The sequence below is a fragment of the Cololabis saira genome, chromosome 4 (genome assembly GCF_033807715.1).
Source record: "Cololabis saira isolate AMF1-May2022 chromosome 4, fColSai1.1, whole genome shotgun sequence".
Lineage (NCBI taxonomy): Eukaryota > Metazoa > Chordata > Actinopteri > Beloniformes > Belonidae > Cololabis > Cololabis saira.
This window is the reverse complement of record NC_084590.1, coordinates 30,246,053-30,260,768: the sequence shown is the minus strand read 5'-3', so window position 1 is coordinate 30,260,768 and position 14,716 is coordinate 30,246,053. Positions and strand designations below refer to the sequence as shown.

At 41.2% G+C, this 14,716-nt stretch overlaps 1 protein-coding gene across 1 annotated transcript in view; it reads left to right on the top strand.

Moving 5' to 3' along the window:
• The first annotated feature begins 266 nt into the window (after window positions 1–266).
• prkd2 (protein kinase D2) overlaps window positions 267–14,716 on the top strand; it is a 51,357-nt gene continuing 36,907 nt past the window's right edge. The window contains exon 1 of the mRNA XM_061719380.1: window positions 267–1,451. Coding sequence (XP_061575364.1) covers window positions 1,125–1,451 — 327 coding nt within the window. The 5' untranslated portion in view covers window positions 267–1,124. The remainder of the gene's footprint in view (window positions 1,452–14,716) is intronic.

The following is a 14,716-nucleotide window of genomic DNA, read 5'->3' as shown; positions in this document are numbered from 1 at the left end:
CTCTGCAAGTGGGTGTGGTTCTTAACATAATGAGGAAGGTGTGTCTGGTAAACCCGGTAAAGAGAAAACGTGTTAGATAAGTAAAAGAAACCAAGTAATGCAGTGTTACAAAGGGATAGAAAGTGGGTAATGAAGTTGGAGGGAGGATGAGGAAGTGATGGGAGGGTTTGTTTGAGCGCGGAGCAGCCCCCTCAGGCAGTCCAACAGGATCTGTGCTGACCTCGTCTCAGGGAAGGAGCCAACAAGCCCAATAACCCTAAACCGAGGAAGGGGGAGAGGAAGAAGAAAAGGAGGAGTGAAAAGCTTGGGAGTAGGGAGCCAAGAGGCGGGGACTTACTGAAAGTCTATTGGCTTCAGAAGTGTCAGTCATTTCACTTCCTCCTTGGAAATGGCAAGAACACAGATGAGAGGGCAGGAGGGAGTGAAGAGGGAGGCACCCTCACAGCTCTGTGGTTTTTCACAAAAAAGACTGCACAGGGGTTGAAACTGAAACAGAGCAAGTCTTGTAAAAGGAGTGCAGCCTCTTGCGCTCCCTCATTCTCACGGTTTTCTGTTTTAAGGAGGCCATTTTGACACCCAACACTGGAGCAGAGTGCAACAAAGTTAGGTGTTGTGTTTTCTTCCTTTGTTTTTTTTCCCCCTCCTTCCTCTCACCCACGGCCAGTTGTTTCACAACCAAGTTTGGACTTTCTCCTCTGCAGAGCTGTCTTTGGACGAAAGAACTGAAGGAGGGAGGAAAGTGGAGGTGGAACAGCAGCAGGAGGAGGTTTGCAGTCTCCCACCGGGGTATCTTTCTCCTCTGAGTGTCTCAGACACTTTGCTCGTGCTTGACATGGCAGGACAATGAGAGAAGTCTGACGGCAAGAAAGAAGTGTCAGAGAGGAGGTAAAAACTTTGTTTCCTGGATAAGGACTCCTTCCTTGATCCACTGGAAGGAGGAAGACGAGGACTCGGAGGAACCAGGACGGTCGGCTCTGCGTCTGCCCACGCTTCCTCTGTTCCACTGGGATCGTTTGAATGAGTGGGACTCTTCTGCAAACTTTAATCTGCACCTGGGTGTGTAATTGTCATTGTGTATGCTGAGAGCTTCAGGCAGTCAGCAGACGAGAACATCTGGACTCTGAATGGCGAATGCTAGCCCCTGCATGACCTCGGGGTCAATGGCCCAGGTCTTCTTCCCCCCTGGGGGGGTCTCCCCACCCGGGTCAGCTGTGATGCAACCGGGGACCCCTATATCCATGCCCTCTATGCTCCCTCAGGGGGGCTTCCCTGTGATGGACCTGGCAATAGTGCAGTGCCCTGGCGGGGCTGCGATGCCTTCACTGCCTCCCACCCCGTCGGGAGTGTCTTTCATCATCCAGATTGGTCTGACCAGAGAATCCGTCCTGATGCCCCAGACTGCTGATCTGGCTTACGTGAAACAAATGGCCTGCTCTATTGTTGACACCAAGGTAAGAAATGGGCAGATTGATGCAAAAGAGTGCATGTTTTGCCAAGTTGGTAAGTTGTTGGACCTCACACCGTATCTTTATGGGTGTTTTTAATGTCTGTAAGATTGACTGTTTGGGTTGGTGTTTTCCTCCCATTCTTGTCTCGTTTTTGTGTTCCTGTTTATACTCTATTATTTTCAAAGGTAAATGAGAGGGTTTCAGCATCCAAGCAGACAAAAGTGTCGAAACCCACAGCTTTCCCAGACTTTGAGAAAACATACAAAACTCTTCACTAATTATAGCAATTTGCATTTTTCCCTCTCGCACAGTTGAAGAGAACATGTGTTCAGTTATGCCATGTTTTCTGTCGCTAAGGAGCCTAACAAAGGGGCATTTGATGGGTTAGTGTTTAAGACAAGGACAGAGGTTGTTTCACCCAGCTGTTTACCCTTGGGGGCCGCACGTGTTGTTCAAGAACCATCAGTTTTATAGAAACGGAGCAAATGCAGTCATGTGAAAAATAAAGTACACCTTCTTTTAATCTTAATGTTTTACATGTCAAGACACAAAAAGAGAGGAAAAATAAAGCCCTCATCAGTAGTCAAATTAGGTAAACCCACCCTCACATGAACAACCTCATATGACACGTTGTCATTGTTTATTTAACAAAATCTAAGCAGAAATGCTGAAGCAGTTGGTGGAAAAACTAAATACACCCTTACATATAATTAAGTTGCTGCGAACACAATGCACTTCTTTAATTGATCATCAACAAGTGTTGGCCCCTCTATAAAAGCAGAGGTTTAAGCCTTTTGACTGGTCTGCAAAATCTAGGTGTTTTGTAACAATGCCAAGGAGGAAAGATATAAGCAATGATCTTAGGCTATATCCACACAAAGACGAAAAGCTTATAATTTCAAAAAACGTTCTTCGTAAAGATGGAGACGTGTCAGTAAATGTGTGCGTCCGCATGAACGTACTCAATAGCCCTGAAAATGCTGTAAAATACATGCCCGGCCCGTTAGTGACGGAACAAGTGAAAACAGGTGGCAAAACATTGGGCATGCGGACTGCGGACCACTCTGGAACCTGGTTTCAAGAATGATCGTTTACGCCCCCAAAACGCTGGCTTTGTATGGCGGATACGCTGGATTTATAAAGTACTTGAGCGTGTCTTCGTGTGGATGGGGCCTTGGTCATTGTTCATCAGTCTGGGAAGGGCATCCATGATTATTTACAAACAGTTTGGAGCCCATCATTGTGCAGTAGAATACATATTATTCATGAGTGAAACACATTCAAGGCAGCCATTAATCTTCCTAAGAGTGGATGTCCCAGCAAGTTTACCCTAAAGTCAGATCTTGTAAAGCTCAGAGGAAATGTAAAAATGCCAAGTGCTGAAACACACTGTAGACCTTTGTTACCATGCTGCATAAGCGTGGCTTGTTTGGAGGGGCTGGAGAAATCCTCCTCCCTCTAAAAAGGACATGGTATCACAGTTAAGGTTTGCAAAGCTGCGTCTGAGCAAACTACAAAACTTCTGGAATATGGCCCATTGAAAGACAAGATTAAAGTAGAAATGTTTGATCTTAATAGATTGCATCACGTTTGATTAAAACCAAACAAGTACATCTATAAAAGCACCTCTTACCAACTGTAAAGTACGGTGGTGGAAGAATGATGATTTGAACTTCTTTTACATCCACAAAACCTGCCCACCTCTTAAGTCATCAAGTCCTCAAATCCTGTGCGTAATAAAGTATTGTTGAGTTAAATACGTGTCAATCTGAAGACGGCTTCGTGCAACATGATCTAAACTGTTCCAGCAAATATCTACCAATAAAATAATCAATGCTCGGTATTAATCCAGTCAACATCCACACATCAGCCTGATTGAAATGTTGTGGTGGGACCTTAAGAAAATATTTCATGACCGAATGACTACAAACCTTTCTGAACTGATCCTCACTGTGTAGAAGAGAGGACCGAAATTCCAGCAGAATGATATAAGCGACTGAAAACATTTACTCTACGTTACTGCTGCTAAAGCCGATGAATCATGAACTGCTTTTCACACACCGCTTCTGCTTTTCGGACTAGTTGTGGTTAAATAAATAATGACCTGGTGATGATGTTCATGTCAAGGTATGTTTACTTAATTTTGGTCATGATAAAGACCTGTCATTCATTCTTTCATTCATATATATTTCCTGATGGCTTTATAAGCAGGATCATCATTTATATTGTATTTTCTTTTAGTCAGTCAGTCTATAAAACAGTTCTCACCCAAATTGGATGCCTATAAATAATATATATATATATATATATATATATATATATATATATATATATATATATATATATATATATATATATATATATATATATATATATATATATATATATATTGATTAAACCAGCCTGATCAAAAGTCCAGGTAGATCCCACTCAGAGCTCAGAGTCCATATATACAAACACAGGTAGGGTCACTGTGGAGCCTAGGAGCAAAGCCATGTGGGACGAATATTGCAGCCTATGTTTAGCTCTTAAAGTGCCACCATATATACGCTGGTTGATATTAATGAGCAATTGTAAATTAGTTATATTAAACTTGCTTTTATTAGAAAATGATGTCATCTACCTACTGTGACCCATCTAATCCTGTGGTTCAAAAGTCCCTTTTGAAGTTTCCATGATACAAGAAGACAGAATTTCCCTGTCCTGTGCAATTAATTGCTTTGCAATTGAGAAAATTACACAGAATTAACTAAAAGACAACTTATAAAAGAAAGTCCACTGCTATCTTGCATTGGATGTCATAAACCTAGCAGAATTTAATAATTCCAATGACAAAAAATTCTACACATTGCCAGACCAAGGCATGTACTGGGGGGGTAAATAAAGTGTAAGATCATTACCTTGAATACACCTAGTTTCCCTTATATTCCCTATATTTTTGCTGCCTAAGCTGTAGTGAAGCAGGTGGAACCCGCTCAACCAAACCCCCCACCCCTCAACCCACTTTCCTCTAAAAGTATTTATTATCTTTTTTTTTTTTCAACTGAAAGACAAAACCTCAAAGCACACGTGCAGAGACAAGTGTTAGGAGGGGGTGGGGGGAGAAGGAGTGACATCCTCTCTGAAACAGGAAGCGGGGTGCGTTATGGGAAATCTGGTCTTTGTGAGAACTAACTGCACATACACTGGAAAAAGGCTCGTAGGATATTTACATGATTTGATTACATAAAGGTGGTAGCCTGAGCAGGTCACACGTTTTTATTATCTCTCAATCCGGCCGGCAGGTGACGATCCGCTCATTTGGCTGCTAAGAGCACCTTTGGAAAACTCCCCACAAATATACATTTTCCAGGAAGCAGTGTTTGCTCTCTCCTGGCAGTTTACCCAATCTGCTATTTTTTTTTCTTTGCACAATGGTCTTTGTTTTTCTCTCATCATGTGAGTCCTTCCTTGTCATGCACATGCGATGATTTAGCCGTGTTATGCGTGTGTTGCTACGCTGGTACGTCATGCTTCACACCAGGAACATGCTGTGGCTGTGATGACCAGCTGCCCTCTGGCATGTCTCCAGCTGCGTGTTTCCATTGTGATGGAGGCAGAGGTGCTGCTGGGCTGCAACTGGTGTAAACCAAAACTACTGCCCATCAGTACGTAGGTATCCAGCTCACTTCATCTTTTTATTTTATCTTTGAACTTACGTCAACTTCTTGCGGTATAATGGACAGACGGCCTTACTTTGGGTTGATTTAGCTGATAATTGGGACGGGAGACTGAGAGTTGGATGACTTGTCCCAGAAGTAAACAAATATTTCTTCACATGAAATTGAAAATGATATTTAACAAGGAAAAAAACTCCTTTGTGCAGCTTTAACTTGTTATAACAATGTGTACAAAAAGCGACACTTTGGCTTATAGGGTTTCTTGCTTAATTATCAATTTATTTTGCAGACTCAGTTTATTGGTACTTAACATCACTGAAGACAGAAATCTACTTGTGCTTGGGTGGTATGACCATGAGTAAAAGCTCTTTTAGCAGACTTTATTGAGAAGAAGATAATTGAAACTGCACAGATAACACAGATAACAAGAGATAGTTATACTGCATCAAATTTGTCAGGGTTTTGACATTTCCCCCTGTTTTCTTTCCCACCTTGGTGATCCTGCTCTGCAGCGTTTTGGTTTTGTTTTGTTCAATAAATCCTGCCTTTTTGCCAACTCCTGCCTCCTGCTCTCCTGCATTTGGGTCCTCAACAACCACACCGTGACAGAATTAACAAGAGGCAGGTTGATAATTGGGATTTAAATACTGTAGTGCTGATGGCTGTCAGTTGTGTCGGTTTACGAATAATCAGTGATATCATGGGGTGGAGGAGAGTCACACTCACGACGCATAAACACTCATGAGGCTTGGCAGCTTCAGAGAGAGAGAGAGATAGAGAGGGAGAGAGAGATAACATAAATAAAGAAGAAAAAACCTCCAGACACACAAGGTAAAAACAACACAAAAAAAAAAAAAAAAAACAAGACAGGAGACGCAGTCGAGACTGGCGAGGAAATGTACTGGCTCCACAGCAGAGTCCTAAATATACATGTGAGCACCAGTTTGTGGTTCAGCTCCTTTGTCATCAGAATCACTGTTTACTTCAGTTCAGCTGTTCCTGGAACAAGAAAATAAATTATCCTTATAAAAAAGATCCCTAAGCTTATTGCAGATTCTTTCAGAGACCCCCCCCCCCAAAAAAAAAAAGAATAACTGGGGACGTAGATTTTAAAAGATGCACCGAATGACCTCAACAATTGACATTTGAAGAGCAATTGCATTAAACATTCAAATTATTGATTATCTTTTTAAATAATCTTTGCAAATGTAATTAACAGCTGTCATAAAATAAAACACGATAAAATATTGAATAAACAGTAAATAATCACCACATTTTTTTAAATTTAAAATAAGTTTCTAAATTTTAAAAACATTTTAACTCCTTTAGTTAAAATGTGAAAACAGTCCCTCTTTGCCCTCAAAGCAGCCGAGCTGTAACTCTACACAGCTTTGTTTCATTTAAAATGCACAGATCTATCAATATGCAAATGAGCTCTGCCTCCATCTCTCCGCTTGCCTGACTCCAGAGACACCCTCAACTCGACTCTTGACATCTGCACTACAATAAAACTAAGCCATCATTTATTTGTTAGATAAACTTTTCATGTCAAACCTCTAAATCTCTGTTTCTGAGACTGTCCTTATTACACTGCAGTTCAGAGCAGATGAGGAAGTGACTGGTTTGTTTCACATATCCAGTTGCCAAACTTGCAGATGGAAAAAAGGGGCAAATAAAATGAAGGAAAAACTGAGAATGGATTCAGCTGATTACTGTATTTCATTAATTGTTTAAGATGAAATAAAATCATAATCACTCTTTATAAAACTGGCATCTGTCCAGACATAACCCGCAAAAAGTCATTTAACTGCAAATGAGGGGACGTTTTTTTTTCTTTTATAAAATAACCAAATATGAACAAAATGAAATGACAAGTATCAATATGTTAACTTACTAGTGGCTAGCTAAAGTTAAAGGTTTCATCAGTCTTTTGTCCAAAAATATAACTATTGTTTGATCATTTAGAACCAATTTTTTCCCTTTTTTCCCTCCTAGTTAAATATGTCTTATGAAAAGTTATTTAGCGTTATCTTTACACAAGTAACAGAGTACATTATACCAAGGTGAATTTTTTACAGTATTTAATTGAAAATTTGCTTGTTAGACAGCAGCTTAGCAGGCACTCTGAGTTAAATAATCTTCAAATATTCTTGTTAAATTGAACTCTAAAAACACTTGTAGTGAGACTGTGCTGACTACTTTGCTAATAGCATGCAGCAGCATTAAAGCTTTCCATAATGAACAACAGCCACATTTGTTATTTCCTGTTGCTATGCACCTTAACATCTTTATGAAATATATTTATAAGTTCTAAAGTTCCAGTCCTTTTGAGTATTGTCTGACTTGATGGGTTTTGAGTAAAGCTTATTTTTATTTTTCAATCATCATTCAATGAATAAATCCTGTAACAAGTTAGTGACAGTCTTTGATTTAAACTTGCATATTTCTTTTCTCTGGGAATTTCAACTAATTATGGGTAATGTAGAGTGCTGATTGTATCCAGATGGTAGCAGACTCAGGATAACATTTCCTGCAATTAATGCAGGAATTTGCATTGTTGTTTCTTTTATTTACTTATATTTTGGAAACTTGGCTAAGTGGTGCTGGGGAGACCCGATCCCTACAGACCAAGTTAACATTTGTGTGCAACTGTTTGACACATTAGCAATGCAAACTCAGATTTGTGCTAGCCTACACTAGTCACTTTTATATCTGGGTTGATAAATGCTGCTTGTTAGTGCCAGTTGCTTACTTTGTATTTTTTCTGTCTACCAATCATCTTCAGATTTGAGCAGGAATGCATCTTATGTTTATTTTATTAGCGTTGCAGTGTGGTCTTCACGCTGTTGCCTTACAGGAAGTAGTCACTGCCTTTTTGTATGCAGTTTACGTACTCTCCTTGCCTGACTTGCTTCCCGCTGGGTACTGATTTGTAATTTAAACAGGTATATTGTGGCTCCACATGTTCCAGATAGTCTCCAGCTCCCTGGTGATCCTGAATCGGTTCAGCACTCCACATGGACATGGTGTTCAAGATTGACAACTTTTGTCAATCAATTTTGTTTTCTAAATATTTTCATCCCAGATTTCTTCCCATTTTTACCACCCAGTGCTCCTGCCTAAGTCAGTCCTGGGCATTGCTCCCTCTGCAAACCCAGGGAGGGCCCTGCACTGAGCTCAGGTCTCCTCCTTAACCTGAGGAGTGAGCAGGCCGCATCTTTTCACCAGACAGGGTGGGGCTTCTCTGGCCGGACGTAGCGCGTGGAAGGATCACGTTATTTCGGCCGGATCCTCCCCACCCCATCTGGCGCCCCGGCTGGCCAGAGGGGGCATGTATAACCCAGGACTGTTGCATGTTTTTGTGAAGGTAGCTCACATTAGCTACTGTGAAGTCATGGGGGAACTTAACACGCACTTCAGCACCCACAGCATCACCGGCGGGAATTGAACCCAGGACCTTCTTGCTGTGAGACAGCTGCACTACCAGCTGCGCCACAGTGCCCCCTAAGATTGACAACTTCAATAGAAAAAAAAATAGCGAGGTAATGAGCAACATGGATGTAGTATTTAAAACATCAGCCACTGGGGGTGTTTTACGACTGAGCTTTACCAGGCCAATATACGGTACTGCAGGAGAACCTGCAATGCAAATTACGCTGAATATCTCTACACAGGATTTTTCCCAGCTTTCCATAAGTTTCCTCCTGCTTAAGCTTTTATGTATCACACAATATTTAAATGTTGTGAATTTAAAGTGCACCTGCTTCCTTTTTTCATTCAAACGCTAACATCAGCCAGTTTGGGCTTCCCTTTACATGTACACGGTGATAAACAAATGCAACAGTTGAAATGATCAGAGTATAACATAGTTTCAGGTACAGTTTGAATAAAAATTGTACAGTAAAGTTCAATGTTTCAGGCAACTGAAATATGCAGCTCAGTGATGTTTCTGTTGAGAATAATCCAGAGGGATTAGGTGTAAGCCTCAATTACTATTCATATTCCCATTTTGCTGTTTATTTTCTTTAAAGTTAAGAAAAGGGGGAGGTGGGGGGGGGGGATTAATCGGAAAGCGTGACTTAATTCACTTAGAAAACAACAGCTTCCAAAGACTGAGCTTTTTCATTTCTTATTATTCCAATCACACACATACACACAACAATCCCCCAAAATCCCCTAAATACAAAACCCCTGCCCTACTTAGCTTTAGGTTGGAGAGTTGGACAATGGACAGCTTGTCCTAGATTAGTAAAATAAGAGTGACACATGAGCTGGACTGTTATTTTGCATGCATGAATGCCTACATTGGGGTGTTTGGAGGCTTAGTGCCCACACACCCCACACACCCCAACCATGGTCATCTCTCCCGTCCCAGAAGGGGTGAGTCACCAGCTCTCTTCACTCACAGGATGCCTCCTGGTGTTCCATTCACACACTTTTCCATTCACTCCTCAAACTCTTTAAAAGCCAATATCAACCACTCAAAATCAATGCTCACCAATTCTCCTGAACGGAACTGCGACCTCAACAGATATGTAACCAAATCTGGCTTTAATCACGACACTTCTCACAGTGTTAATAAGCTTACATTTGCTCTGTACATGGCAATAGTTTCACCAAAATCCCATTGAGTGGTCCGGCGTCCAGCTGCACCCCCTGCTTCAACGTCCTCCCCAACGGGAGCTGAGTGTGGCCTGGTAACCAGAGCCTTGTCTCTGTTCAACCTCGATATAGCCCTGATGTGTTTGTTGGACAGACCTCACTGAAACATTAAGTTCTTTCTTCATTTTATCTCCTTGTTTATCCAATCTGCTTTCTTTTTTTTGTTCTCAAAATATTTATTTTCCTGTGTAAGGTTTAGTCTGTCTGTCATCAGGAGAACAACCTCCTCCTCTTCCTCCTCCTCCTCCTCCTCCTCCTCCTCCTCCTCCTCCTGATATGACTGTGTCTCCCAACCTCCTCTGATTGATCCTGCACATCCTCACCTTTTCCACTCGTCTTCGGCCCAAACTTCCTTCCTTATCGCCAACTTTCTTTCATATTGTAATTTCCTTTCCTTCTTGAATCCAAACCCTTGTACATTCGCTGAAATCTTTTTTTTCCACATCTGTCCAAACAGCTTCATCTCTTCCCTGGCCTGTTTGCCCTTACGCTCCTAAAGTGAGTGTAGAAATCTTGAGTAATTCATGCTCTTGCCTGAACCTTTTTAGGAGGAAAGGTGCCACGTATTCTTCATTTATCAGATTTTGCCTCAGAGATAATTCATGCTCTGCATGTGAGGTGCCAAAAAATTGAGCAGAGTCCTGGTCAGTATTATTTGCCTTCTCCTATTTTTCCAAAAGGTGTGGCATTTTAACGGTTTCTGTTAACACTACAGCTCTTTTGTTTTCTTTCATTAAAGAAATACATAGCGATTTGGCTCTATGTCAGTGGGTGTGTAATGTGCGTACTACTGTGAACACAAGTCAGAACCTGTTGAACACCGTCTCTCTGTCTGTTGCATCACCTTACCGGATTGTCTGCAAATGAACCTGTGGTGGCACATTTAGCAATCTTTAGCAATCCGCGGAGAATTCACTGGGGCTCATGAATGGTCTAATGCAGTGGTCCCCAACCTTTTCTGAACCGCGGACCGGTTTAATGTCTGACAATATTTTCACGGCCCAATCTAAAGGTGTAGTTGATAAAAACTAAATAAAATTACAAGATGGGCGTTAAAAACTGTGATATTTTCTCTATAGTAATAATAATAATGAATAATAATAAAACATAATTTTCGAAAAAATAAAATAAAATAATGGAAATTGTAAATTACCTTTGATATGAGTATTTCTATAAATGTGTTTTTATGTTTTTATGTCTCATTAACGTTATTTAAAGCCAGGCTTTTATTTTATTTATTAAGGAGACCGATATTTAGTGCTTTAATTTTGAAGGCGTCTCGCCGAGAAATTGTAAACATCAAGTTTAACAGCAGTAGAAAGTATGTCTGAAAGACTAAACTAGTGTCTTGAAAGCTAAAGTGGTGCCCAACTGACACAAAAAGCACCTTCTGATAAGGATTTGTTTTCTTTGCAAATGTTATGCCTTATTTATGTACATATTGAGTTTTGCTGTCAGCGGTAGGCCAGATTTATGGTACCGCGTTAAATCGACGGCGTAGCCTACGGCGTCGCCGCGCACCCTACACCGTAGGCTCTGCGTAGGTGTAACGCGGAACCATAAATCAGCCTGTAGCTGTTATTACCCAGCGAGCAGCAGCTGCGTCAGTCTGTATTTAAGTTAAATGAAACTTATATGAATGTAGAAAGACTAACTCTATTTTATTTTATTTCTTTATAGCTCTTACGGTGTGTTTGCAGTGTATTTATTGTACATCCAAGGAATAAAAATATTGTGAACCATCAGTTTGAGAGTCATCCATCATCAGTCGGGGCTACAGAAATTATTTTTTCTCTCTGTGCGGCCCGGTACCAGATGACCCACGGCCCGGTACCGGGCCGGGGCCCGGGGGTTGGGGACCACTGGTCTAATGAATCAAATCACAGACATGAGAGAACATTCAAGTTAAGACTGAAGCAAAGTATTGTCAGTTTTGTATTTATTTGAATCATTAAAAACACAAGGAAGAGTAGGCATCCACAGTCACATGCTCTCTGTGGCTCCCACTTATAAACATACACATACATACAAACATGCACCACAGCTGTGACTGCAAGCCCCTGCCCTCGCCATTGTTTCCACCTCCGTTTTGGAAGTTTCTTTATCGCTCTCCCTGGAGAAAAAAAAGTTTAGCCCCGGGAATAGGATCATACACACTGCCTCCTGTTTACCTCACTCACTTGTGAACGTATTCTTCACACACACACACGCTCAGTGATGCAGCGGTTTGTGCTGAGGGCCTAGTGTGACACACAAGGGTCAAAAGATTTTTATTATTAAACCAGTACAATGTTCAGCACCGCTGTAAGTGATAAAACATAATTGCACCCTTAAGTCTTGCTTCTTTAATGCCTCACACGTGCACATTATACTCTGCTTCTCAAAAATAACCTTTGCAGCTCTGCAAAAGTTTCTGTGAATATGCAGGACTCTGCCAGGTGGGCATGAATGACAAATGACAAGCGGAGCTGTTATCAGGCTGCGATGATGCAGCTGTTGGCCAAATACAGCAGATTTAGTTAACCACAACTCACAGTAGCTATAATGACTTATTTACTAGAATCATACTGTTGCAGAGGAAATGTTTTTTATTCTTAAATGAGTACCATGTATCAGTTCCCTACTCTGTGGGTGTGTGTGTGTGTGTGTGTGTGTGTTAACGCTCTTAATTTGCATGGTAGCGGAACAGCTGTGCATGACTGACCGTGCTTGGCGTCCTCTTGCTGTTGGCAGAGCTGCAGGGGAAGCTTGGTCCACACACAAAGACATTTGACTATTCAACGCTGACAGTAGTGCTGCTCGGAGTGCAGCAACAGTGGTGTTTATCAGCGGAAGAGGGAGACAGGTGGGATGATAGACGAACATTTTAAGTGTTTAAAACAAAAGCAGTCACTGAGATTGTGATCAAATCCTTGTTTATTGTTGTTATACTTATATATTTGACCCACATTTCTGTCAGGGGTGATGTGATCTCACTAGATTTCTGGGTGTTATGAAGCAAGATTACGCTCTCAGATGACGAAACAGGATTTAAGCAAACTTATAAAACTTGTTTGAAAGAAAGCTCAGTTATGATTATTGTGGCACTACTGTGGGTGCATTAACTTTTAATTTTGTTATCAAAAAAGTATGCGTAACATTATGTTAACCTGTCTGATTCCTGAAAGCTTGCATTCCTTGCTTCTTGTGATTGATTGATTGATTGATTGAAACCTTTATTGTCCCCTCTGGGGAAGATTTGTTGCCAAAGAGCTCATGACATTCAAAAGAGGAAGACAAACAGAAAAACAGAGTCGACAATGCAACAATACATATAAACACCCTGCTGGTCCAACAAACGCGAAGTGCTGGTAGTTGTTTGCCAAAGTGCAACATGTGCAGATAAAAGTCCAAGTCAGTTAGCCTATCAGCTCCAGTTCCAAGTCTGATTTCATGTCAGTCATCTCGCCATTTTCTCTGATCCAACAAATTATTTGAAATAATTTTTTTTTGGCATTTGTGATAAAATCCATTTCCATTCTGTAACTTGGATCCCATTGCAGATATTTTTAAAATGTTTTCTCACATCATACCTGCTTCATGCCTGAAGCTTTCCTAAGGCTGATTCGGCCTCTCAGACACCCACATTCCTTCTCTTATTCTGAGCAAAGGAGACCTTATGATACTAATCCAGCGATTAGTAATGGTGAAAAACGTTTTGTGCTGTAATCCAATTGGAAGCAGCGGAGCTGAGCTGCATTTGGTGGCCTTTAACAATGTGTGAGCACGACTCAGACAAGCAGCGCAGCTCAAGGCTTTGGAAGAGAGCGAGCACAATGGAAATCAATGGTCGATAAACACATTCGCCTGCAAACTTTTATACATGCGCAGGGTGAGGATCTCAAGTTAATGAATAGCTCTGAAATGCGCCCAAAAGCCTCTGAATTATAAATAATATCCGTCATGCTTTTGGCTTGTTTAACTATCTTGAACATGATCTTTGATTTAAACAGTAGCCAATCACAGTGATTGGCATGCCCTTACTGAGGTATGGCTCCAGATCTCGCTGGATTTCAGAGAAAACGCGGGGGACTCCAGTAACTACGGGGGCCAGAAAGTTTTTGCTGTTCCAGTATTGTGAGTGTGTACATGTGTGTGTTGGAGTGTGCTCTTGAGATGGCAGCAGACAATGGGGTCAGTGTGAGAGCTGACAGGATGGGCTTGGCCGGTCAGGGGCACAAGTGCACTGAGTGTTAGTGTAGCTCAGACACATGAGATGTCTGTTTGTGTATGTCTGCCTGCAAGTTCCAGTTCAGAGGGGAAATGGGAAAACCACAGTCTTACCTCAGTAGATAAACACATGACATCAATACTGAAGTCTGGACCAACCAAATGGTGTGTGTTTTGTTGGGGCTCCAGTTCCCAAAATGGGCTATGGGAACTTTTCTTTTCTTTTTTTTTAGATACCTGCCAATTATTTAAAAATGTTGATTATGTAACGATTATGTAGTCACATCATTATTATGTACATCGATGCTCAGTGAAAAGCCTTTATTGAGTTTTCATGAGCTCCAATGAACCCTTATTTTGAATGTTATGGTCATATGTTACTTTTCATCATGCTAAAAGCATGGTTTCAAGCTCAAGTTTTGTTGAGACTTGGAGACACCAGAGTTTGTGTGGATGCATGAAACAGTTGCTGATACATGAGCTCGACTGGTTACTGTGGATTGATGGTTTCAGTGTTGTGATTAGCAGCTCTGATTCTGGTTAAGATTTGAGAACATACACGAAAAAGGGTTCTGGTGGTTGTCACTACTTGAAAATTTGAAAATTTTTAACTAGTTTCAGGGGCTGTCATCATGTCCAATGTTGTGGAAGAAAGGTGTCTAAGGATGTTTAACAAAAAAGGAATTAACATTCTGCGATGGACTGGCGACCTGTCCAGGGTGAACACCTGCCTTTGCC